This window comes from Mesocricetus auratus, unplaced genomic scaffold (assembly GCF_017639785.1).
Source record: "Mesocricetus auratus isolate SY011 unplaced genomic scaffold, BCM_Maur_2.0 Super-Scaffold_100676, whole genome shotgun sequence".
NCBI lineage: Eukaryota > Metazoa > Chordata > Mammalia > Rodentia > Cricetidae > Mesocricetus > Mesocricetus auratus.
In genome coordinates, this window is record NW_024429266.1 from 22,035,945 (window position 1) to 22,062,224 (window position 26,280).

The 26,280-nt window shown below is 43.1% G+C and overlaps 1 protein-coding gene across 3 annotated transcripts in view; it reads left to right on the forward strand.

The window, feature by feature from the left end:
- Nucleotides 1–26,280, forward strand: part of CUNH1orf226 (chromosome unknown C1orf226 homolog) — a 311,252-nt gene that overhangs the window by 224,740 nt on the left and 60,232 nt on the right. For 2 of the 3 annotated variants that reach the window (XM_040737162.1, XM_040737160.1), the window contains exon 4: nt 5,771–5,844. In XM_040737162.1, coding sequence (XP_040593096.1) covers nt 5,771–5,844 — 74 coding nt within the window. The remainder of the gene's footprint in view (nt 1–5,770; nt 5,845–26,280) is intronic. The other variant, XM_040737161.1, reaches the window with a different exon arrangement.

The window sequence follows — 26,280 nt, forward strand, 5'->3', positions numbered from 1 at the left end:
GGCTAGCCCTGGTTACAAGACATATTGTCTCAAAACAAAACAACAAAAACCCGTGGGGGTGGGGGTGGAGATTGGAGAGATGGCTCAGCAGTTGAGAGCACTTGTTCTTGCAGAAGACTCAGGTTCCATTCCCAGCACTTACATGGTAGCTCACAACCATCTGTAATTCAATTTCAAAATATGATGCCCTTTTCTGGCTTCCATAGTCACTAGGCATACACATGGTACATATACATACATACATGTATGCAAAACACTCATGCATACAAAATAAATCTAAAAAACTTTTTCATAATGGAAAAAAAGACACAATGGGTTTTCCTCCCATAACAACTAGGAAACATCTGAGAAAAAATAGGGGTAATGATGAGTTCCCTCTCTTTGTTCTTCCTGACCTGCCCTATTATTCTGAGAACACTCAAGTGCCAGGCAAAGAAAGACCTAGTAAGTAAAACAGGGTATCTGTCACCTGGACACAACTGATGATGGCCAGACTGTGGGGCTGCTTGGTTAGAGCCACTGAGACTGCCAGGCAGGGTTAGGACTGGCAGGCAATCCCTCAGAAACTTCCTACTCTTCCTGGGAGGACTCCTTTCCCCCCTCAGTACTGGACTGAGAGCATCCCAACCATGCACGATCCCTGCTTGGTTGTAACGATGGGCTGCAGGATACAGCAGCCAGGCGCTAAGTCAGTGACACTCTGTCTGAATCTTACTAGACTCTGTTCTTGTGTCCACACCTTCCAGTATATCAAGCAGAGCCTTCCTTGGAGTTCAGTTACTTTTAAAACTGCTGTGGAAGTCAGGTAATAGTGGCACTTGCCTTTGATCCTACAACTAAGAAGGTATGAGTTTAAGAGCCAGCCTGAGCTACATAGTGAGTTCCAGGCCAGCCTTGGCTCCATTAGTAAGGCCCTGAGTCAAAATAATTAAATAAATAAAGTAAGCATTAAAAAATACTCTGTAATAATGAATTTATAAAATAAAGTGGGGTGAGATGGTCAGGCTAGTAAATTTGATCTCAGAGAACCCATAAAAGACTCAGCAGTGCCTTGGAGGCAAGCAGGGGACAAAGACTCAGAGGTAGGAGCCATACAGCTAGGCTGGCAGAACGGTGTGGCTGGAAGCTAGGTATTTCTGTGCTCCGTCAGCTCCCTGCTCCCCGCTCATTACTTGCCTCCATTCCACTATATTGGCAGGGCTGGTGAAAGGTGAGTGCTATCTTGCTGGGGGTTTTGCTAATCAGCCTTGCCCACCACCCTTTCTGCTATTGGTGCTTGCACTCCCCGAGGGACCCTATGAGACATGTATGGGTTAGAAGGAGGCTGAAGGCAGTATCCCTGCTGCTCCTCCCTTGCTGAGAAGGACACCCCGTCCCCAGAGGGCACCCAGAGGGGGACTATTGGCGGATTAGAGGTCTGTGCCCCTCCTCTCCCCTTCCATTCCAATCTAGACGGGGAATGTCTTCATTCCCTGACTGTCTCGCAGACTACAGCTGAGCCAGGATGGAGAGTAGCAAAACTAAAAATGTCCTCACAGCTACCAAGAATTTGAGGCCTATTTTCAAGCATTTATATAAGGAGGAAGGGAGGGGAGGGGAAAGGAAGGAGGGGGAGGCTGGCTTTGGGCACATCTTGGTGCTATGTGGGCTTGCTAAAGACGGTTGGACCAGTTTGGCTATAGTAACTGCTCAGGGTTATACCTCCTAGCCTAAACGTGAAACTCCCCTTAATTTATAATCTTGTAAAGCTCATTAATTAGTCTTTCTTCCTATTTTTATTCTTGTTATTATATTATTATTGCTATTATTATTATTATTTTGCTATTTTTCCATGAAAAAAGTGTATCATCTTTAAAACACTTGCAAAATAAGAGAAGATGAGAGGTCATTTTGGACTAAGAAGAATCAACAGTTCTTCAGTTATGCTGGGGTCTACATAGCTCAGTGGCAAGGTGCTGCCAGAGTCTTTGTGTTCCATCCCTGTGCTACAAAAAAAATCAAAATAAACAAAAAACCTTGATCATTTCTTGCTCTCTTCAGACTTATTGGACTCACCAAGGCTTACTGCAAGGTTTTTAATGAAGAGGAGAGGAGAGGATTTAAATGGGATTTTTCAGAAAAGGACAATAGTGGGGGGGGGATGTATTGTTGAGGGTTTTCCGTCCTTCTAAGGATATGCTCTGTGGGTACAGGGATAGCTCCTAAAATTAATTTCTGACTCCAGTAGGCTCTGCTAGTGGTAGTTGATTCCCGTGAAATTCATACAAGATGCCTGGAGCCTGGCCTTGCCATCTTCCTGTCCAGGAATGCCAAAAAAGGGAAATAGTTGCTTGGCATTGTTTTGCCTCTCTATTCTTTCCTTTTTAATGATGAAGTTAGTTGCATTCTTTAGAGTTGCAAGGATGAGTCTTCCCGGGTTAACTTTGACGTTGGAAGAACAAAGCTGGGCAGGAAAGAAACCTAATCTAGCACCCGATTCCGTTCCAGCATCATAGCCATTCAGAGTAGAAATATGAGGTGGGTCACAGAAACCATCTGCCATTGCCGGGGCTCAGACCCCGGGTACCACAAACTAAATGATTGTGGACCGAGGTTTCTATATGCCTCATCTATCCCAGACTCAAAGTTGAAGAAGCTGGTAACCTAGATATGCCATGGGAGCTTATGGAAGCCTGCTCTCCAGGCAAAGGGGAAGGAAGAGGTCACCTTGGCAAGGTAGAGCACTGTTGAGCATAACTACTTTCCTAGGCAAATGCTTAGCAAACAGAACTGTTCTCTAACCGCCCACTACTGAGGCTGACCTGGTTAAGTAGAATCCTGACTTCCCCTCCTGATGGGTTAGAATCAGGTACCCTACCCCTTCAGAGAAGGCTGAAAGCCTTCCATCCTGGCCAGCTGGTAATGAGTGTCTCCTCCCCGCTCCTCACCTTATTCCCTGTGTGATGTCAATGGAGGCCCGTGGAGACCTGGATTCCCACCACTGCCCAGCAGTAATGAGGCTGCATGCCACAATGGATGCAGGCATGAGGCATCCTTGCCCACGTCAGCCAGGTGGGGAGCTGGGTCTGCAGAGGCCGGTGGGAAAGCCAACACCGACACGGTGGTGTCTTTCTCTTTCCCCTGTTAGGGCATTGTTGTGGAGGATATTAAAGTTTAAATGGACTTCAAATCTTCTAAGAGGTTAAAGGTCCCCGGTTTCAAGTGAAAGTAATTTGCCAGAGAAGAAATAAGAAAAAAATCCCACTTTAGAAAGAAATAAACTTTATTATGAAAACCTTGTCAATAAAAAAAATCATAACAATGAAATGAACCAGACCAGAAGGCTACAATTCTCAGTGGACACTATAGTTAGAATAGCTGTTCTGAAAATGGGATGGCGACAGTAAAATCTCACTGAGAGGAGGACAAAAAGGTGGCAAGTGTCTCCCCCAGGATGCCAGACCTGGTAAAGTTACCCAACAAAGACCTGAAAGAGGTCATCATAAAATGCTTTTACAGTAGTCACACATACTCTTGCTTTGATTTTGGTTCTGAGATCTTACCTTAGTATGTTACCCAGGCTGGTTGTTAACTGCCTGGGCCAATGATCCTCCTGCCTCCATTTCTTTAAGTATCACCAAGTCTGGCTCCTGTCTTTGAACACATAAAAAGCAGAGAGTAGAAACAGAAATGAGTATGAGCCACATAGAAATCTTAGAACATAAAAATTTGACAATTGAAATGAGCTCACCAGAAGGGCTCAGAAGCAAATGGTCAGTGCTTTGTAAATATTGCTGACTGAGTTGAAAGTGCAGGTGTATAGAATGTAACTACAGATGTGGCTTAATAACTGTTCATGTTATAAAAAAAATTTCACCACACCCAAATCAAATCACACCTTAAACACATTATATGTTGCTATTTAAAGAGTGCTTCTAGTAAACATTTGTATGTTGGAAATAGGCATCCAAGTATTTGGACTTTAGAGCTTGAAAATATTTCGTTCATTAGCTGTAAATAGGCTCGAATGGATGCCAGAGGGGTTATGAGGCAACCAGTGAATGTGGTGAGTCCAATGGGTTAGGTGATGTCCTCACCAAAACATAGAGTGATGAGACCACGGGTGAGGCAGAGCCAGGGTTTTAGGAACAGGTGTTGTATGTACCAAAAGTGTCAGCTGTGGTCGCAGAAAGTCTGTGTCCAGTAAGGGCTGTTTTTAAACCCTGGGACTATATAGGGGTTCTTGGAGAATTAATTTGTCTCCCCATTCTATACTATTCTAAATAGGCCATTCAGGACATTGGAGAGTAGTGACTAACCATTATGAAAAAGGTTCTTTAAACAATAGTAACAATTTAGTTATAGCTGAAATTTTGTCATCTGTAAAATTGTTTAAATGGATTAATATTGAGTACTGGTAAACCACCCTAAATCTACCTCCAGTGTAGGGCTGATGTTATGTCGTCAAGGATTTAAGAGCGTGTATGTCAACAGCTGGAACTGCCTGTACAACGTCATGCCAGCCAGATTCCAACAGGGAGGTTCTATCCTCAGCTGATGGCTTCCGGGAAAGGGAACGTCAGTTTCACGCCCCCATGGATGGTCCTATACCTGTACACATGGAGGCTGCACTGAATGGACTCAGTGGATATAAATAAAAGAGCACGTGATGTTGGGAGGGAAACGTGGTAGACTGGGAAGGAAGTGAGAAGGAGCAGGAGGCAGACTTGATCAAAACACATTGCATGCATGTATGAAATTCCCAAACAAAATATTTAAAGGAAAAATGTATGTGGTGTGTGTGTGTGGGTGTGTGTGGGTAAAGCTGCTCACCTCCTCTGATGTCACTCTCTAGGCCTGAACGTGGTCTTCTGTAATCCCTTGGAGCTCTTCCAAACCTCCATGTTTTGAGAGTGGCCAGCCATCTTGTGCCTTCTATTTAAAACTCCACCTCGCTAAAAGACCTCATTCATTAACACAATGTTTCCCTGATCTCTTGAGTCCTTTTTTTTTCACAGATGAATGCAATCTCCCCCCAGTTTCCCTTGACAACAGTATGTGTCTGTCACAAAGACCAGGAAGGTGGTGCAGGGTTCTCTCCATCCCTGCACTGGGGAGTCAGCCAACAGGAGGTGGTTGGTTGCTGGCCTCAGGCGCTTTCCCTCACACACAGGCGCTGCTCACCTCTTCAGGCGCTTTCTCATCCCTGTTCTTATCCTCATCTGTAGCTGCTTCTGCAGTCTCCTCTGTGGTCACAGGAAACTGATCACAGCCAGAATGAATATTCTTTTATGAGTGACTTCAATTACACTAGTCAACTTACCTGTCACAGGTTCAGTCTCCATCCCCGCCCAGAGGAGCCTAGAGTTGCATTTCCTTTGGGCAGGACAGCGTCCTTCTCATATTTTGAAGGTTTATCTTTGCCCCCCTTCTCTATTTTATTCCTCTTTTCCACCCTTCTGGACTGATTGATATATAGTCATGTCCCGTCCCACCCACACATACCACCCTTACTTTCTCTAAGGACATTTAGAGTCTGCCTGTGCTCCCATGAGGCCATCTTGGCTCCTTCCCATCCTCTGGGCCTAGAGAGACACTTTCCTAAAGTGCTTGGAGGAAACAGATCAGACCAGACACATGACATTTTCCACTTGTCCTTTTGAAGCAATCAACTCTGAGCCTCTTAGAGGGAAAAGGCCAGGAGTAAAATGCATGTGTTTGCATATGCATTAGTAGCACAAAGTGTGCCCTGGTTCTGTCCCGAGGACAAGCCTAACTTATTCATTTACAGCTTCTTTTATTGCAGAAAAAGGAGTGGACGTGGGATGAGAGCAAGATGCTGGTGATGCAGGACCCCATCTACAGGTAAGAGCCCAGCCCAGCACTCAGGAGGATGCTGAGCCCAGGGACCCTTGCCGTCTCCTGGAGCCATCTCATGCTGGTGGGTGCAGACCAATTTAATTAAAGTACTAATGCCTTTCCCTTCTGAGACCTGGTACTTCTGGAGATGTAAATATCTTTAAGATTAAACGTTTTTCTGGCGATGAATTGCCCTGAGGGAGGTTTGAAGGCTTTCTCCTTGCTACTTAATTCAAATGGCCACATTGTAATTGGAGACCTTTTCAATTTGTGCTGATTTTTGTGCTACTTGAAATTCCGTAATTGCATAGATATTGATTATGGGAAGTGAGATAACTGAGTTATCTCATCCCCCATATTTCCAGTTGCCCAGCTGTTGTCTCTTCCTCTTTTCTTCCTCCTCAAAATTTGGACATAGAGAAGAGGTTTAGATCATGTGAAGAAGCAAAATGTCCCAAGGAAGCCTCCAGTACAATGTGTGGCCCGAATTCTTAGACTCCTCCTAAATTTATCTGGGGATATCTTACCGACCCCCCCCCCAGGAGATAGCATGAGGATGGGGGCGGGATTTGGAAGTAATTATGTCATGAGAGTAGATGTTTGGGATCAGTACTCTGATGAGAGAAGTCCTAGAGAGTGTTAGCTTCCTCCCATCACCACACAAGGACAGGTCTCTTGGGTACCATCTCTGGTCCAGAAAATAGATCTTCATCACAGACTGAGCCTGCCTGTCCTCTGACCTTGGACTACCCTACCTCTGGAACTGTGAGAAGGAAAATGTTAATGTTAAAAGCCATTTGGTTTTATGGTGTGTCATTGTAGCAAAGTGAGCTGACACACACGCAGTAGTTGCTTTCACAATTAGATTGGTTGACTCCCATAGAAGCCCAAAGGCTGCCCCCCCCAAATGTTTCTCTAGGGAAGAGAACCAGTAGCAACAGCACACAAAACCCAGGGCTGACCCTGGAACCATGGCATGACCTTGACTTGTAGGCATCAGTCTGCTATCCTGGATAGAACCACCTCATCCCTTCTTCCTGTTTTCTCTACTGGGAAAGGCGTCATCCTTCGGAGAGTTTGGAAGCCTGGAGTTAGATTTTTTTTTAACCTTTGCCAGTTCTCAAATTATTGCCATGCTTTTGGTGACAAAGTGGATAGGGGTTCTTGAAATTGTTTGTTTGCTTGTTAACTAATTGATTAATTTATCACTCTGCTCTTAGCCTGTAAGGCTCTTTAAGGGAAGGAACTATTCCTGGTTCTCCTTTGTATAGACTGTGTCAAGACTATGTCTGGCCCATGTGAGGAACTTAGTAAATGTTCAATAGGTGGTTAAATAAATGCATTAAATTACTATATGAAAATTAGCATAAGTTATGGTAATTCCCAAGAGGGAACAATTACTTTCTATTTGATTATTGAGAAAATGCTTTAAGAAATAGATTGCATTGAACTTAGAGACCAAAAATAGGCAAACAACTGTTACAGTGTGCATTTTGTAAAAGGGGAAAAAACTATGTGAATGTGCAGTGTTTCTGTGTCTGTATGTGCATGCCACATGAGTGTGGGTGCCTGCAGAGGCCAGAAGAGGGCACCAGATTGCCTGAAGCTAGAGTAACACTGATACAGATGGTGTAAACTTGGGTCCTCTGTCCTCTGGAAGAACAGCAAGTACTTTCAACCTCAGTCATCTTTTCAGCCCCCAGAGAGATGGTTTTGTGTTTGTTGTTGTTTTGTTTTTGTTTTTGCACCATATACATAAAACAAAGTGACCTTTTGCAGATGCTGTTCTTGATTTTTTTTTTTGAGACAGTGTTTCTTTGCAGGACTGTCCTGAAACTCATTATATAAACCAGGCTGACCTTGAATTCAGAGGTCCACCTGCCTCTGCCTCCCAAGTACTTAGATTAAAGGCATACACAAACATGCCTGCTTGTTCATGAATTTTAATTTTGTCCATTCTTGGTTGGAAGGACTTTCTCATTTCATATACTCTGAACAAGCTGTTTACTTTTAAACATTTTTAATGAGATAGAATGATATTTTTAAAAAATGAGAATATCTTCGAAATAAATGACTTGGCAAATTTTGATATACATGTACATTTGTGAAGCCATCACCTTAGCCAAGATAACAGACAGTGTTGTCACTCCCCAAAGTAACCTGTTCCCTTCTCTAGTCCTTCCTCACCCCACTCTATCATCTGCTAACCCCCACAATTCACTATTGAATTTTGAGAGACTTCTGGATAGAAGTCCTTCTCATGTTTATAATAGGTAGATCTCTGAGTTCAAGGCCAGCCTGGTCTACAGAGTGGGTTCCAGGATAGCCAGGGCTACACAGAAAAACCCTGTCTCAAAAATATGTTGGCATATTTTTACTTAATTTATATATTTGCTAGAGTCTCATTATGTAGGTCAGGTTGGCCTCCAACCTGCTAATCCTCCTGCTTGGACTGCCAAGCACTGGGGGTATAGGCGAGCACTACTATGTCTTATTAAAGTTTCAAATTTTGATGGAAGTCAAAATTTATCATAAAGTCTTTCCCTGACTCAGAGATGTTCTGTGTTTATCTGGAGGTATGATAGTTTTAGGTTTTATGATCATGTGGATGATTCAGTTTGGTTCCATGCCAGGGATAGACCAAAGTGTGCCCCTTCCCATTCTCCAACGACTTCCCTCTGTCCACTGCTGTTTATATTACCATCCATGGGTAGCCGGTTGTCCTTTACCCCATTGGCTGAAGGTTATCCTTTCTCCACTGAATTGGCTTTGCATCTTTGTTAAAAATCAGTTAGCCGTGTCTTTCTGGTCAATTTCTATTCTATTCATCTAATTATGTTGATTGTTAAAATTGCATAGTAATGACCCTCCAATTTTCTTCTATTTCAGAGATTCTTTCAATTTATGCAGTTTATCTTTTCCCATCTATTCACTTTTAGAAAGAAAAATATACTTTGAAGAGGGGAGCATCAATAAAATTTTTAATTATTATTTCTTAGCTTTAGAACACATATACACACTCTCAGATACATACACATAGAGAAAGGAGAGAGAGTTTTTTAAATGTTAGAATTTTATAGGCTGTTCTAGATGCTATATTTGCTTCCACAATGTAAAATTTAATGGTTCTTAAAAATTGCATCATGTTATCATTTATTTATATAACTATGTCAGGTCTTAGCTTGTGGTGCTTTCTAGACTTTTAGGAATATTTACAGTAATTGCTTTGAGTTCTATTTTCCTAAATATGGAAATGAAGATACTATGTCTACATATCAGTGTTAACTGCAATTCATTTGAGCCTGTTTGGGTTTTGAACTTTTGAGAATTGCGGTTCAGCGAGAGCCCTGGAAGGACTATGGGAGAGTGTGGTAAGGACTCTGCGATGGAATTTAGACTTGCATAGTTGGGTGGGAGTTGCAAATAGAAGGTCCAGAAATGGTCGGATCAAAACCTTTCATCCACCTTGCCTCATGTGCATCATGAGTCAGAGCATGCAGAAACAGCCGTGAGCATGAGCTAGAGTCTGCTGAATTTCCCCTGCAGAGGGGCCAAATGCAAGGTCCATGGGAGGCCGGCTGCTGGCTCTTCATGTGAGTCTGCAATAAAGCTTCAGATTTCACACCTGCACCCACTGCTGTTCAGTGGAGCTGACACCTGTGAAGGAGAGCTGGATACAGGTCATACAAAGTGAGGACCAATTCCAAACAGTAATTCAAGGGAGCCATGATGCCCATCCTTCCTACCTCTAACCACTGATGATCTCCAGAGAATTTCTCACTGTTTGTCTGATGGGCAACCCCCAAAAAGGGGCCTTTGGGGGAAGAAGATCCTGGCGCACATAGGTTTAGCTTGGCTGAGTTCAGTCAGTAAGAATCTATACAAAAGATCCCAGTAGCAGGCTGACTCTCCCTCCCAGTTTCCTTTTAAATCCCGCTTTAATGAGAATATCTTCTTCCAAGTCACACATAGGCTATGAAATAAAACAGAGATGGGCCTGGAAAATGAAAAGTGTTAGGGTTTTGTTGGTGGTGGTTTGTTTTAACAATTTACTAACTTTGGATTTAATTTCCTTCATGGGGATTCTTATTTTACCTTTGTTTTTTTTTAATGACATAATTCCCAGGATAAAAATAAGTACAATAGTGTACCTACTTATTTCACGTTGTAGAAGCCATTGTCTTTGAATTGTAGTGCGGCTGCCTGAAATTCATCTCTCCTACTCTTACTGAGCACAGACAGAATTAGTATATTTGACTACATCAGTCCCTCTGTATTTCTATTTCTTCCTACTGAAGGCTGAACTACAAACAGCCCTCCCTTTTTTTTCTTAAGGCTAGAGAAAGTAAATTAATATGACTCAAAGTCTTTGGGAAGCAGGATGGATTAATTCTCCAATTTTTTAAATGACCAAACCATGTAGATTTGTCCCCAACAGGTTTCCAGACAGTTCTCAGAAATGGCATTAATATCCAAACAGCTGCTGTGTAAATTTGGGGTCAGGGCAGTGTTCATCTGCTACCTCCACCCATACTTCAATTTTAGAGTAAGTGGAAATCAGTTCCCTCAGGGCTGCCTGGAGAGGGAGGAAGGAGTGCATGGAAAACTGCTGGGCACTGGGGTAAACAGTGGTATTTCATTCTGAGGCCAATCAGGAGACATTAAGCATACTGATTTAAACAGTGTTTTCTCATAATTATTAAGCTATAAAGCTGCTTGCATAAGCAATAGGTTATTAAATGGAAATCCCAGTGTCAAAGACTACTTCTCTAAGAATGTTGACTAGGGATGTCCCTAGGGTTCTCAAAACAATACAAACATTTTCTATTATTATTGGTTACCCAGAAGAGCTGGTTGATGAGACCCTATTACTGAAGGCATTTCATGCCTTGGTCACAGGTCAGGGAGAAATAAAGTTGGGATGGGGCTGTGTAGCACTCATAGTACCAGAAGGTGTTATGCAGGATGCTGGAGGAAAATCGGCAGCAGTCTTAATTGGCTGTGGACCTGCTATACAACACTGACAACCAAACAAGATGAGGTCACTGATCCAATAATGGAAGTCTATTTTGGGAGTGTCCTCCTTAGCTTTGTCTACTTGACACAGCCCAGAGTCATCTGAGAAGGGAGTCTCAGTTGAGGGATTGCCCAAATCAGATTGGTTTGTGAGCATGTCTGTGGAGAATTGTCTTGATTGGTAGTTGATACAGGAGAGCCTGCCCACTGTGGGCAGCAGCATCCCTGAGAAGGTGGTCCTGGATTATGTTGTATAAGAAAGCTAGCAAGTATGAGCTAGCAAGCAGCATTCCCTCATGGGTTCTGCCCTGATGTCCCTCAGTAGTGGACTATGACCTGGAAGTTTAAGCCCCTTAGAAGTTTTCCTCCCCTAAGCTGCTTTTGGTGGTGGCATTTATCACAGCAACAAAATAAAAATAGAACAAGGAGTAATCAATCACTTTCTGATGCCTATTCTACAGGAGGGTGTAAAGGGAAGCTTTTTCTTTGTGAGAAGCCTTCCTGCCAGCCTGGTTCTACAGCCACATGAGTCCCAAATAAACACACAGGAGGCTATATTAATTATGAAGCTGTTGGCCTTGCTTGTTTCTTACTGGCTAGCTCTGACTTAAGTAATTACCCCATAATTGTTAATCTAAGTATTTCTCTTACCGGAGAATAGTTCCGGGCTTCCTACCCCCATGGTGTTACATCTTGACTCCCCTGTGTTTCTCCTTCCCAGAGTCCTCCTGGACTCCTAGTCCCTCCTATCTAGATTCCTATTGGCCCAACAGTGCTTTATTGACATAATCACAGGACTTCCCACATCATCTCCTCTTTTCTGTCTAAACAAAAAGAAAGGTCTTAACTTTAACATAGTCAAATTATATATAACAGAACAGTTATCAAGTAAGAACACAGTTACAATATTTTGTCAACATTTAGCAAGATTTAAAGAAAATATCATCCATCCCATTCTTGTGAGTCCAAAGTCCTATATGTAGCTTATCTTTTATCATAACTAAGGAAAACTATAATTATAACTATCTGTCTTCAACTCCATCAAAGACCACAGAAGGATAATATATAAACACTAGGATTGACAGAGACATCTTGCTACCTGGACAGTCACCTGAAGTTTCTCTGTATTGCCAGGGCATCCATCTTCAGCCCATTGGCCACAATGTGTCTGGAACACTTCTCAGCAAAGCAGGAAATTTTAAACTGTCCATCTGCATCAGCAGTCTGTCAGTCATTTTTCTGTGTCCTGCAGAAAGTCTCGTAGACTCTTCCATGAAGCAGGAACCCTGTAAGACTGAGTTCAGCAGTCACTTTCCTGTGGGTCCTGCATGTCCAGATTATACAACAACAGTCAAGCAGTACAGGCAACAGCAGTTTCTTGCCCAAATGGCTAATCTTGCCATGTTGAAAGCAAACTCCATAACAAGTTTCTTCAATGCCCATCTTCCTCTCAGACGTAATTGGTGCTGCCAGGAGCAGACATTTCTCATTGTCAAGAAAAACCCTAAACCATTTTAAATGCCATTTTCTGAAGGTCTTTGAAAGGTTTGAAGACTGTCTCACTATCTCAAATATATTTCTGTATATCTAGAAAACCTAACTTACCTAACTATAAATCCCATTATCATTAACTATCTATAGTCTGTATTCAATTATGCATTACATTTTAAAAGATCAGTATAAGCACAATACTTAATCAAGAGGAGAAATATACGCATCACAAAGTTGACCTTGAATTTGTATCAATAAATGAAAAACCATACCCATACCATAATTCCCCTTTTTACCATTAACAAGAGATCGGCTGTGATCATTAACCAATTATAAACAACCCCATTTAAATGAAAACAAAGATTTATAGACAAGATGGGAATTAGGATGTCGCTCATTCCAAACTGCTTCATGCTGGAAGGGGGCGCTGTTCATACCATGGGGATCATGACAAAACTCAGAAACCTGTATAAGTCCTTATTTTCAGGGTCTGTGAAGCTCCATCATCTTAGCTGTTTCAGTTGTTGGAACACCTGGTCCACTGCTTCCGGGGGTCTTGGTTCATCAAACCACAGAAGCCTGGAAGGAATCCTCAGCTTTTTATTTTCTGTAGAAACATAATTAAAAACTCCTTTTCCAAGTAACATATCCTTATACTTAAATTTTGAAGTCAAGGCATTTTTAAAAGATATAAGTTGAATTAATTCAGCAGCATTTATAATCAAGTGTACTTTAGTAGCTGTTCCTTCCTGAGCAATGAAAAAACTGAAAAACACAATAGCATACAGTATCCAGAATCTCTGTGTATTTTCCATCTTTACTTGGCTTATTTATTTATTTATTATTATTTATTTCTTTACTTTTATTTATTTTTCTCTGAGACAGGGTTTCTCTTTGGAAATCCGCCTGCCTCTGCCTCTGGAGCAATTTCTACCGGCGTGCGCCAACACAGCCGGCTTCTCTATTTTATTTTCGTTTTTCTTTTTCTCTCTCAATCCTATGTGTATTTTTAAACACACTGTAAACCTTTAGAGATTTTTCTTCATCCAAGTCTGACTTTACTGTAAATCTTTATGTTTTTCTGGCCACATGTCTTATCTGTTAAAACCGCGGCAGTTTAAACTGCAGTTTTTCCAAGATGGCGGGCGTAAGCGTGATTCCAGTTTACTGTCTCAGTCTGACATCCAGCAAAAGCTGCCGGCTCAGAGATGAGGTCACTGCCACTTCCAGCTGTACATATAACTTTTCAATTGTTAGCACAGTCTCTTAAAAGAACCTTGCTTTTTTTTTTCTTTTTATGCCGAGTCAGGAAGACTCCGGTAAGTGAGCCGCGTGAATCTCGGCTTGTCGCTAGCAAAACAGAGCCCACCTGAGAAAATGCTGCTACCAAAACTCTGTGCTTCTCTCCGTTCTTTTGTTTCTAAAATTCCTTTAAAGCTTTTGTCATTCTGCGTGGAAATTCATGATCCCACTCCTGATCACCATTTTGTAAAGGGAAGCTTTTTCTTTGTGAGAAGCCTTCCTGCCAGCCTGGTTCTACAGCCACATGAGTCCCAAATAAACACACAGGAGGCTATATTAATTATGAAGCTGTTGGCCTTGCTTGTTTCTTACTGGCTAGCTCTGACTTAAGTAATTACCCCATAATTGTTAATCTAAGTATTTCTCTTACCGGAGAATAGTTCCGGGCTTCCTACCCCCATGGTGTTACATCTTGACTCCCCTGTGTTTCTCCTTCCCAGAGTCCTCCTGGACTCCTAGTCCCTCCTATCTAGATTCCTATTGGCCCAACAGTGCTTTATTGACATAATCACAGGACTTCCCACATCAGGAGGGAACTTGCATGGGGTGCTGTAAACATGGTTGAAGCCCATGGCTAGGGAGGTGATAGGCATTAGTGTGGAAGCTGCTGCTGCTACTTTGCTAAATGAATTTGGTGCGCCTGTACAGTTGGCTTCTAATTAATACCTATGCTCATAGAATAGTCAGCTTTAGTCAGAGAAGCTTCCTTATCAGTTGTGACATCAGAGAACCACAACTGATCCAAGTACAGAGAATAAGCCAATGTTGAAGCAGAGACATAATTGGGGCATCTCTGTCCTCCCTTCAATGCTCAGGGAACATCGTAGAAGTGTTAGAAAGAATGTTAGAGCCAGAGAAAGAGGGGTAGTGGGGTGGAGCTCTGGTTTCTGGACATGGCTTGGATGTGTTGCATCCTTGAACTCACAGCATCTCTGGTTACCTACACAGAATCTCTGAAAGACTAGGGGCCTGTCAACACCCTGTCATAGAAGAAGAGGTCTGTGGGGCCTGCCTTAGTTGATTGCTATTATAAAACACCCTGACAAAAGCACCTCGGGGGAGAATGGGTTTATTTCGGGTCACAGTTAAGGGTCCATCCCCTCATGGCAGAGACATGACAGCAGCAGGATCTTGGGGCAGCTCATCTCACCACATGCACAGTCAAAGTCAGAGAGTGCTAAGTGCTTTGGCCATCTCAACTTCTTATGCTGTATCTAGGGTTCCAGGTTAGGGAATGGTGTCATCCACAGTAGTCAAGTCTGCCCACCTCAAGAAACCGAATCAAAATAATCCTCCATTGGCATGCTTAGAGGTTCATCTCTCAGATGTTTCTGGATCTAACCAAATTGACAGTTGAAACCTGGGCAGTGGTGGTGCTCACAGAGAAGCAGGCAGATCTCTGTGAGTTCAAGGACAGCCTGGTCTGTAGGGTGAGGTCCGGGACAGCCAGGACTCCCCAGAGAAACCCTGTTTCTTTTTTTAAAAAGTGACATTTGAAGTTAACCATCACAGTGTCCAACCATCCCTGAAGATTAGTATGTAGATAATGGTTGATCAGAAAGAGAGACTTTTTCTTCCATGTGTTGTAGCCATCAGCAAGATGTACGTGCTCCTGTAAACAAACTCTCACCCTTGTGCCTGTACCAATCCTAAAGAAAGTCTTTGGTTCACAAAAGTAAACAAATAAATGACATGTAAGTAGAAGAACAGGGTTAGTTAAGAAAAAGTAGAGTAGGAGGAGGCAAGGAACAAAAAAATAGTGGAAATATGTGTGAACATAGTCAGAATACATCATGTCTGTGTATTTGAATGTCATAATTAATAAAACTCACTGTTATGTATAATTAATGTGTTAGTTATATTAGTCAAAGTCCTAAGAACAAAACTGAAGTCCCCACAATAATATAATTTCCACTGTTTTCGGGTACCCACCAGAACTGATTACTGAAGACATTGGCTTGTTTCTCATGGCTGGCTCAGCCTGTCTTATAGACTGAGGACCAGGCACTGCCCACAATAAGCTGGCCTCCACATCAACCATCAGTCAAGGAAATGCACCACAGGTTTGTCTACAGGTCACTTTTGTGGGGGGTATTTTCTCAAGTGAAGTTCCCTTTTCCAAAATGACTATAGCTTGTGTTGAGTTTACATAAAGTTAGCCAGCATAGTATGTTTCCTCACATTTGGGAAAGACATCAAATTACAAGCAGAGAAAGTTTACTCTTAAATTGTGAGTTCATAGTAATAAACCTCTAGAATTCAAAGGACATGGATTTTTAAGCATGCCTTGGGGAAAAATATTGCCTGCTATGCTGCCTAGTTTTAACTGTCAATTTGACAAACCTAGACTCACAGGAGACGAAAGTCTTAACTGATGATTTGTCTAGAACAGGTTGCCTTGTAGGTGTGTCAGTGGGGAATGGTTTTTATTGTTAATTCATGTGTGAAATACCAGCCCACTGTGGGCAGCGCCATTCATTCCCTAGGCATGGGGTCTTGCTGATCTGTGTAAGAGTCGAAAAAGATAGATGGATACCAGATAAGCAGCACAGGTGTATTTGTCTCTGCTCTTGGTGGTGGTTGTGATGTGACCAGCTGTTTCAAACTCCTGTCACTTGAGATCCTTGATGTGGCAGTGACTATGTCGATAATACACATTCACTCAGGATTTCATTCATCCATGGCTTCCTCCACTCCCACAGTTGCCCTTGGTTACCTATCCCATCCTAACTGTATGGTAAGATCCTATTGCTGAAGACACCATACATTTTGGCTATAGAACATAGAGAAAACCAATCACAAGCTGACTAGCTTTCATGGTGCCAGTGAGTGTGGTTGGGTGGCTGTGGGAGAAAGGCATCAGTGGTTACCCAGTATGTCATACCACACTGCATGCTACAGTATTGACTTGCCAGGAAAGATATACCTACTGGTATAGTAGTGGCATGATTGCTATGGAAAAACTAGCTGCTTTCTGATTGGATTTCAGATAGGCCTGTTCCGTAGGAGGGCGTTTCATGCCTGGTCTGTAATCTTAGCCAAAAGCCCATGGTGGGGAAGGTCATAGGCCTTGGGTAGAACCTACTAGTGTTATTTTGCTGTCAAACTGCCTTCTAAATATTTGTGTTTATACCCATAGACCTGGGCTGCTCTCAACCTTGGTCAGGGAATCTTCTTTTGTAGTGGGCATCAGTAAGTGGAGAGATGAATAGCTGGTTGATTTGATGAAAATAAAGAGATTCATCATTTAATCAAAAAAAAACCCTCCTGCCACTGTGTGACTTCCTATAAAGTCATGGTCATAATGTGGGGTTATAAGCCAAGTGTACCCTTTCTCACCTCAGTTGCTCTTGGTTAGGGTATTTTATTGCAGGGACAGAAAAGAAACTAGAACACCTGCAAAGAAACATACTCTCTAGTAGAATAGAAGACAGAAAACATGAATTATTGTTAAGAATATGCTAAGTTAAGTGCCTGTCAAGTACTGAAGCTTAGAAAGAACTCCTTAAAACATTGTAATTATGAAAATCAAGCAGACAAAAAATCCTAGGTAGCCTTTGTGGAGAGGCTTAGGAATAAGTGAAAATAGCAACCATCCTGAAACAAGGATGACTCTGGATTGAAGAGTTAAGACAGAAGAAGAGAAAGATGTGAGGGCAGCTGAGTGGGTGGTGGAAGGAGCTCTTTCAGTGAGGGGTGTGGACAGAACCTTTCAGTCACTTGGCAGTAGAAGAAAGAATCGTGATGTGATAAACTGTAACTTAATGATGAGGTGAAGCAGAAATCTATTTTAAGAATAGATAGTAATGTCCTCACTGAGGGAAGAAGATCAGTTCCTAGGGGACAACAATTGGCAGTCTGTAGAGTCTATACAACTTTGGAGTGTTGCTATTTTTAGGCATGTAATTACACACAACTCTGATCTCATATCTAGGTAGGACCGTGTAATTGTGAGAGACGGTAGATGCACTAATCATCAGTTGTTTAATGAAGGCAAAGAAAAACATTCTCAGTACCCTTAAAACTCTCCAGAATCCACACTGTCCTCTAGAATAAGGGATGATTTGGCTCCAGAGCATCCTGTCTCTGTTAGTCAACTTTTGGCCACAATAGCAAAACATTCCACTCAGGTTATTTATAAAATAAGATGGTTTTATTTCGGCTCCAAGCTCAGGTTTTTTTGTTAATTTGAACCTCTAATGAAGGTCGCTTATAACTGAAGCAAATACTGGAGTCTGTGGTCGCATCTTGAGCCAGGGAGCAGAAAGAGAGATCATGGGTATGGATTCCATAGTCTCCTTTTGGGAACATCTCCAATGACCTTAGGGGCCTTCTATAAGACCCCATTTCCCAAAGATTCCATCACCAACCAGTAGCATCACACTGAGGACAGTGCCTTTACAAATGAACTGTTGAGGATACAACCAAACTATAGCACTCAAACTATCACAAGCCCCGAACTCAAACCCCATTCCCCCACTGCATTCTGTAAGGAGCCCAGGCTTATGACATCTCTTAAATGACAGTGTGGCTATCTGCAGCTTCCTGGACTGTCTGAAAGACAAGCATCTTTCCCTCCTGTGGTTCTTGCCCCCTTTTTATCTAGGTTCTTAGGGGGCCTCTGTTAAACTGGAAAAACTGCTATCAGGAGTGTGAAGACTGCCCAGCCTAGGGATCTCTCCCTGACTCTCCTATGTGATTTCTGGACAGCTCATTTGACAGATATAATTGTCCTATCACTCTAACCATGAGTAATGCTTCATGAAGAGTTGATGTTTTTATTTCTCCCAGCTTTTAGACCTTTCCATGACAGTGCCTCATACATATGCATGAGTAAGAATAACTCACCCAATTTTCTGCATGGAGAACATTATGAAAAGAACTGAGAGGCGGGGGGGGGGGGAGCATTCATTTTGTCTGGCTTCAGTTACCTCCCGCGGCTGCCCTGTGATCCCTTGTTCACTCTGGTAGAAATCCCCCCTCACTAATGCTCAGCCCTTTCACCTTCTTTGACTTGTCAGCTCTACATGCTCATCGCCTGTGGGAGACCTCTTGCTCCATGAGATCTCCCTTGCCCTTAAAGCGCCCTCATACCACTGCCAACAGTATGTATATATGTGGGTGGAACACACATGGAAGTCAGGAGACAACTTTGTGAGGTTGGCTCTCTCCGCTTTCATGTGGGTTCAAACCCTGGGACCACACTCAGGTCACCAGGCTTGCACAGGAAGTGCCTTTACCTGCTGAACAGTGACACAAACTTGGACATATCTGGGAAAAGGGAAACACAGCTGAGAACTTGTCCTCATCAGATTGACCTTTAGACAAGTCTGTGGGGCATTTTCTTGACTGATGGTTGGTGTGTCAAGGCCAAGCTCCTATAGGCAGTACCACCTTGGGGCAGGTGGTTCTGGTTTGTATAAAAAAGCAAGCCGGGCAATCAACTGGAACAAACCACTCAGCAGCATTCCTCCATGGCCTCTGTGTCTGTTCCTTCCTCATGCTCTTGCCCTGACTCCCCTCTGTGATGAACCCGAACCTAGCCAGCCTGTGAGCTGAAATAAATCCCTTTTCTCTCAAGTTACTTTTGGTCATGATGTTTTGTCACAGAAATAGAAATCAAACTAAAGCACCTGCTGAACTATCTGGCCACCCCTTAAACAAAGTGGGTTTTTTATAACCAAATAATGTATATTATATAAAGTAAAATAATAGCTTCCTAAGGTGGAAACTATCAATACTTCCAGTGTCATCAATTAGTTAAGGTATAACCTTAACTAATTGTTAAGGGTTCTATATTTGCAAATAATATGGAGACTCAGATTTTTTTCAAAGCTGAGTATAATTCTACATTGTAATTTTCCCGTGATGACTTTGGCTCTGAAAGTTCCTGGCTTGAAGTGCTATACATGGGTGGACCCTCTGGTCAAAAAGATGGACACAGGAAAGATTGCCTCATAATCTGAATATAATAGAAAATATGTGTGTCTGGCCAAAACAGGTGAGGGCAGCAGAAATACACCAACATGTGAGCCTGTTCTAGGTACAGGCCAGATCAGTGATGCCTGATATAGAGAATAAATAAAGACAGAAAGAAGGATACAGTCACCTGCACTCGGAACATCAATACTGTTACAGATGCCCTTTCTGTCTCTTGTGGCATCCCACTTGGTTGGAAATTCAGTCCTGATCAAAAGATAGAACTTTGTGTCACACTCTTAGCATAAGTACTGTGGAGGCAGAGACCACGCCTGTTTTGTCTACTGTTGTGTCTCTATACCTGGAAAGATCCTTAGTGTGTAATGGGTAATCAGTGTCACTGCATGAATAAGGGGGGTGTAGGCGAGATCTGCTCCTTTGCTGTGCTAAAAAAAAATTCATTTCAGGGCTGAGGTCCTAGCTCAGAAGTAGAGTGTTTGGATAGCATGTGCAAGATCCTATGTTATTCAGTGGGTTAGGGTACTTACTGTTCTTGTGGAGGACTTGAGTTCATTTCCCAGGACCCATCCATAAGTCCAGTTCCAGGAAATCAGTGCCCTCTTCTGACCTCTGCAGGCACCAGGCACACATGTGGTACACAGACAGACAGATGTGCAGGCAAAATACACATGAAATAAACCTTTAAAAATTTTACAAGGATCCTGTGCTGGATCCCCAGCACCATCAGAATAAGCAAATTAATAAATATAATCTCTAAAATACTCATTTCAGAAGGGCCACTAAGCTTCCTTACCCTCTTGATGACTGTCTTAGTCAGTATTCTATTGGCGAGATGCCACGACCAAGGCAACTTGTGAAAGAAGCATTTAATTGGAGGCCTGCTTCGTTTCAGAGGGTGTGTCGTGGCTGGGGGCATGGCTCAGGCTTGGCGCTGGAGCAGTAACTAAGAGTTTATATATCCTGATCTACAGGAGGTCGGTAGAGAGAGAGTGACTGGGACTGGTGTGGGGTTCTGAAACCTCAAAGCCCAACCCCAGTGACACACTTCCTCCAACAAGGCCGTGCCTCCTAATCTTCCTAAATTTTCACCAGCTGGGGGCTAAACATTCAAATATATGACCTGTGGGGCCCATTCTCATTCAGACATCCACAGTGACCTTGTCCTTTGTCCTTTTCGGTGGCCTAAAGAGCAGAGTGGTGCAAAGCCTGATGAAGAGGAAGAAGGCAGGCATGGAAGACAGCTGAAGCAGATTCAGCATCCTCTCTGGGCCTGGCCTTAGAGGGCATCTTTTACACAAATGATGAAAAATCCAATTAGGCCAACTTTAGAAACCATCATATAATTAAACATTGTCTTCCAGGGAGAGGGTTACTCTATGGAGGAAGAAGCAGGGAACTGGGGAGCCCGGCTGGGCCCATCTCTGCTATGAAATGATTTTCATTAGTCAATGATTCATTTTCTCCTTCTTAAATATGCAGAGGAAATTGATTTAGAGCTTGTGTGAGGCACTGAAGAATCTCAGATGGGAAAGTGTGAGCAAACTAAAACCCCTCCCCCCCTGCTGCCAGGCAGGCATGGGCCTAGGCGTCCATTGAGTGGTCTTGACGCTCCCTAGGATAGAAGCATCTTTGAAAATCTGACTAAAGCTGGGTGAAGACTACTCTTGTACACTCCAGCCATTCTCTCACCTCAGCCTTCCATGGGCTAGGATTACACGTGTGAGCTACTGCACCCAGATCAGAATTTTCAGTTTTAGGGAAACATGTGGACCTACTGTCCTGCAGATCCACTAACTCCAAAAAAATATACTTTTGTAACATTAAGTGTTCAGTACCGTCTTTCAAATTTTACTTTTAAAGGCAAGAAGATTTGCCGTGAGCTCTCCTGCTTTTCAAGGTGGTAAGCAAAAACAAAAATCAAAGCTATCTAGTTTTCTTAACAATTTAATGTTTAAATGATGATTGGCTCCTTCACCAATTCAGGAGCCATTTATATCTTGTTAGAGGAGTTTCATTATTCAGAAAAAACCAATCTTATGTTTATGAGTTTCAAATAGCTTTAAAGGAGTGGATTTGCATAAGGGATAGCTTTTATGGTATCCTCAATGTCCTTGAAAGTCTCTGGAATATGAGGAAGTCTTGGTTTCACACCAGTATAAAAAGCAGATAATGTCTTGGTGATATAGTGGTAAGACTAACTGCCTTCCAGAGGTAAGAAAGAATAACTCATGGGAAGGGTTACTGTGTGACCAACCTTGAAAGCAAATGAAAAAAATTTTTAAAAGCAAATGAAGATTGCCCTTGACTTGGTGATACAGTCCCTAACTGACAGATCTTTAATATTAATAGACACCTTCTAGGGTGCCAATAGGCAGTGTCACTGCTTAGCCCACAGTGGCCACTTAAGACACCTTGCATTGAAAACCAGTCCAGACACTACTGTAGTGCCCTGTTTTCTTGCCTGGCTAGTAAGCTTTCTGCGGGCTCTTTCCTGTGTCTTAGCACTGTTAGGAGCATCACTGGATTGTGACCCTGGGTTTTCTTTCTGGAAGTCCCTTAAACTTGAAGAGCTAAGCATAGAATTCAAGGATGAGGGGATGGAATGGAGGGTGGGAAGATGGAATGAGATAGGACATGATGAAGGATGATGGGTGGGATAGAATGGAACAGAAAAGTTGCATGGGATGCAGGATGAGATGAACAGAGATGGGATGGATGATGAGATGGGATGGATAAGCATTGGCCTGTCTGCGAGGCCTAGGTCCTTCATCGAGAGACTTTGAGATGCAGGCTCCTAAAGAATCACCGATTTTTTTCAATTGTTAGTAGCAGTCAAGATCAAACTATGATTAAATATTCTCTGTGTTTGGCTTAACATTTCTGACTGTCAGATTCTTATTCGTCTTTCAAGGTTTCTTTTAAATATCACACCCAGTGAGAATTCCTGATACCATCCCTACCTTCACAGTGGAGATCTGGTATCTTTTCCATTGCTGTTTGTTGTTGTTGTTGTTGTTGGTTTTTTGAGACAGGTTTTTTTTTTTTTACTTTTTACACATGTTACTCTCAGTTCCCTCTCCCTCCCCTCCTCCCCTCCCATTCCCCAATCCTCTCAATCCCCCCACCCCATTCCAGAGACAGGTTCTTGATATGTAGTCTTAGTTGGCCTGGTACTTGCTATGTAGCTCCGGTTGACCTCCAAGTCAGCAGCAATCCTCCTGCCTCAACTTCCTAAGTGTCCTTAGGATAATCTCTTTGGTAATATTTATCTGTTCAATATATTTTAGTAGGGACTACATTTAAGGGCCAACAAGATAGCTCAGTGAGTATGAACACTTGCTGTGTAAACTTAAAGACCTGAGTTCAGTCCCCAGAACCCATGTAAAAGTGGCAGGAGAGAATTAACTAATAAAAGTTGTCACCTGACCTCCACACGTGCAATGTGACATGCACATACCCACATACCACACATACATCTCTCTCCTTCCCTCCCTCCTTTGCACCCCCTCCCCACAGCCCCAATGATAAATAAAATCAAATTGTAGGGAAATGGGACTGCAACTTAATTATCACTAGGGCTGCTTGACCTCTGTCTTAGACATAATAGTGCTTAAAGCATATTTATTCAATATAATTGATTTCTGCTTGGATCTTTACAAAATTCTCCCAAAGTACAGATGATCCTTCTTCAAACCTTGGTCTAAGATTGAATAAATAGATGAACTGACCAATCAGCCTATAAAACCATTCACTGAACACTGAATGTCTCCCTGTGTGCAAGTGTTTGAAGAATAAAACAAACACTAATGTTAGACAAAGAAAATGTGTGTCCTAACAGAAAACAAGCAGCTGACTAATTACGATTTCAAAGAACATCGAAGTTGGGAACATGGAGAAACAAGAGTCAAATGATCGTGTTCACTGTTGTTCAGAGAGCCCAGCACCTCTTACTTCTGTGGGATTCACAGCCACCCAGGCTGGCTTTGGAAATGTCCACCCTCCTTCCTGCAGCTGGTGGGGGGATGCCTGGCCAAGACCTCTGGCTGCACATTTATCACTTTGTCTGATTGTGTATTATCCTGGCCTCTGATTTCACCTCCTGTTCTATTTGTTACAATTTCACTGATAATTCATGGCATTCAGAGAGCAGGTGAGAGGATGAAATCATAAAAACCAGTAAGTGGGCTGGCTCATCTTGTTCTTTTTAATGACCCTAATAAGATATTTTCCTTTGGAAGAGTTAAGTAGGCAGCTCCCAATAGTTATGATGTGTGTATAGGATCATTGTCTACTTTTAGCACATAATTACTCTTTGAAGATGGGAGAAGCTACGGGTACATTTCCTCCTATACCTGGGGCTCCTATCCACATAGCAGGACAGTGCTCTGGTCAGTCTGCTGTCATGCCCAAATCTGATGTGTGCCAGTGTGTCAATGTGTGCATGTGTAAGAATTGGGGTGGGAAAAGAGCTAAGCCTAAATCTCCCCAATTGCCTTTGTTCACTGAAGGAAAGACAAAGCCCTAGGGGATCAATTAAGCCTGTCAGACACCTCAGTTGATGAAGAAGAATTTGATAAGCTAAATGTAAAAGAGAAACTCCAAGTGCTCAGAAGCCAAGTCCCAAGAGAGCCTTGCCTGGCGCCTGGCCTCCTGGTGTATCCAGCTTCCATGTTTACACAAGTCGGGTCTCTCAGGAGTTCAGTGGCAGGATAAACCAATGTGCATCTCCTCTCTCAGAAGACAGCAGCAAAATGTTTCTGATTCTGCGTGCTTTCCTTCAGACCCAGGTCACATTTCTGCTAGCTGTCCCCACCCTCAGCAGAGCCAACTAAGTAATGGACAGGTGAAATGCAGACCTGGGCAATTAAGTCATTCCTGGCTTTGGTCAGGGCAAGGTCCTCAAACCTGCACTGACCCCCTGCTCCCACCATCCCCACTCGGATATCCACGTCAGACAGCTCCGGCTTCCTGTCAGGAAGAAGCTTGACTGCTTCAAAAGGCTGCCCGAGAGCTAGCTATCTGAGGGAGGGTGAGGGAGTCAAGGCAAGGGGGGCCAGCGCCCACCCTAGTGACAGGTTGTCCTCTTGAATTTGAGGTGAATCTTCCACTTGGTCCCTGTCTTCTGCTGCCTCTAAATCTTGAGCCATCAAATGCTGTGCAATTCCCCTGGGTCCTAAGACTGTTGTTTCTTATCGTGCCTCTATCTCTCTGTCCGGTCTGTCTGTCTCTGTCTCTGTCTCTCTCCTCCCTCTCTGTTTGTATCTGTGTATATATGTGTGTGTCTCTCTCTCTGTCTCTCTCTCTCTCTGAATCTCTGTGTGTGTTTCACTGTCTGTCTGTGTCTCCCTCTGTGTGTCTCTTCTCCCTCTCTGTGTCTGTGTGTATATGCCTGTCTCTCTGTCTGTGTGGGGGAGGGCTTTCTCTCTCTGTGCCTCCCTCTCTCTTTCTGTCTCTGTCTATGTGTATCTGTGTCTATGTCTCTGTGTTCACCTGTTATCTTTCATGTGCATTTTTGGAATTGAACTCAGGTTCAAGCACTTTACTGACTGAGCTATTGTCAAAACTCCCTCCCTCACTCCTCCCGGGCTGCCTCCTTCCTTCCCTTCCTTCCTTCCTTCCTTCCTTCCTTCCTTCCTTCCTTCCTTCCTGTTAACACACTCTTATAAAAGACAGACGCCTCTTAGCCCTCAGCCCGTCTTGCCCTGTTGCTGCTGAGCTCTTTAACTAGTTGCATTTGCTGCCTATCTTTCTAAAACTCCCTAGATGTTTTCAGCTCCTTCTAACTGGACCCCCCCAAGTTACCCCGCCAAGATGGACCTTGCCGAGTCCCTTTAGATGTCTCACTAAGTCCCTTTCCATCAGCACCCCATGTGATCTCTTGTGTGGCCCTTCAGTCCTGAACCCTCCCTGAGTCTGTCCCTCCTATGATGGTCTTTCTCTGATCCCTTCTCTGCTCTCCTTGTCTCTCACTACTCAGTCATGCTGGCTGGATTCTCTCATACCCTCTACATAAATAAAGACTGTTAACAGGATTCTCACAGTAATCTGTTATGGTTTGAACAGGAAAAGTTCCCTGCAGGCACGCATGCTTGGTCCGGATGGTGGTTCTGTTTTGCAAGGTTATAGGCCTTTAGGAGGTGGAGCCTAGTTAGAGGAGGTGTGTTGCTAAGAGCAGGTTTTTGAAGGTGGAGCCCAACCCCACTTCTGGTCTAGCTTTCTCTACTTCCTATGATGTGAAGCACCCCTGACATCAAGTCCCTGACAACTTGGCCTCTTAAATTTGACATGTCCATCACCAAACACACTCTGTCCCTGACTTCCCAGCCTCCTTTTCCACTTTGTCCCTTTCTACCAAGTGTCCCATGTCAGAGTTACCGTCTTTGTCACTATTCCGAGTCTATCTCCTGTCATTCACTGAGTCAGCTATGACAGGCTCTTCGTTCCTCCTCATGGCCCAAGTCTATCTCCTTATACCTGTGATTGCAGTCTTTGCCTTGGGACTTTGGCCTCTTTTGCTTTGTCTTAATCTGCCGGGTCTAGCCATGCAGACTGTGTTCTGCATATTACTAGGGCACACCATTCTCCCTGCCCTGTAGTTGGCACCTGACTTAACAAACTCAGATTGTCATGACAGCCCCAGAGCATATAGATGCTGGGTGAGGGACCTGAGAATTAAAATATTCACTGTGTCTC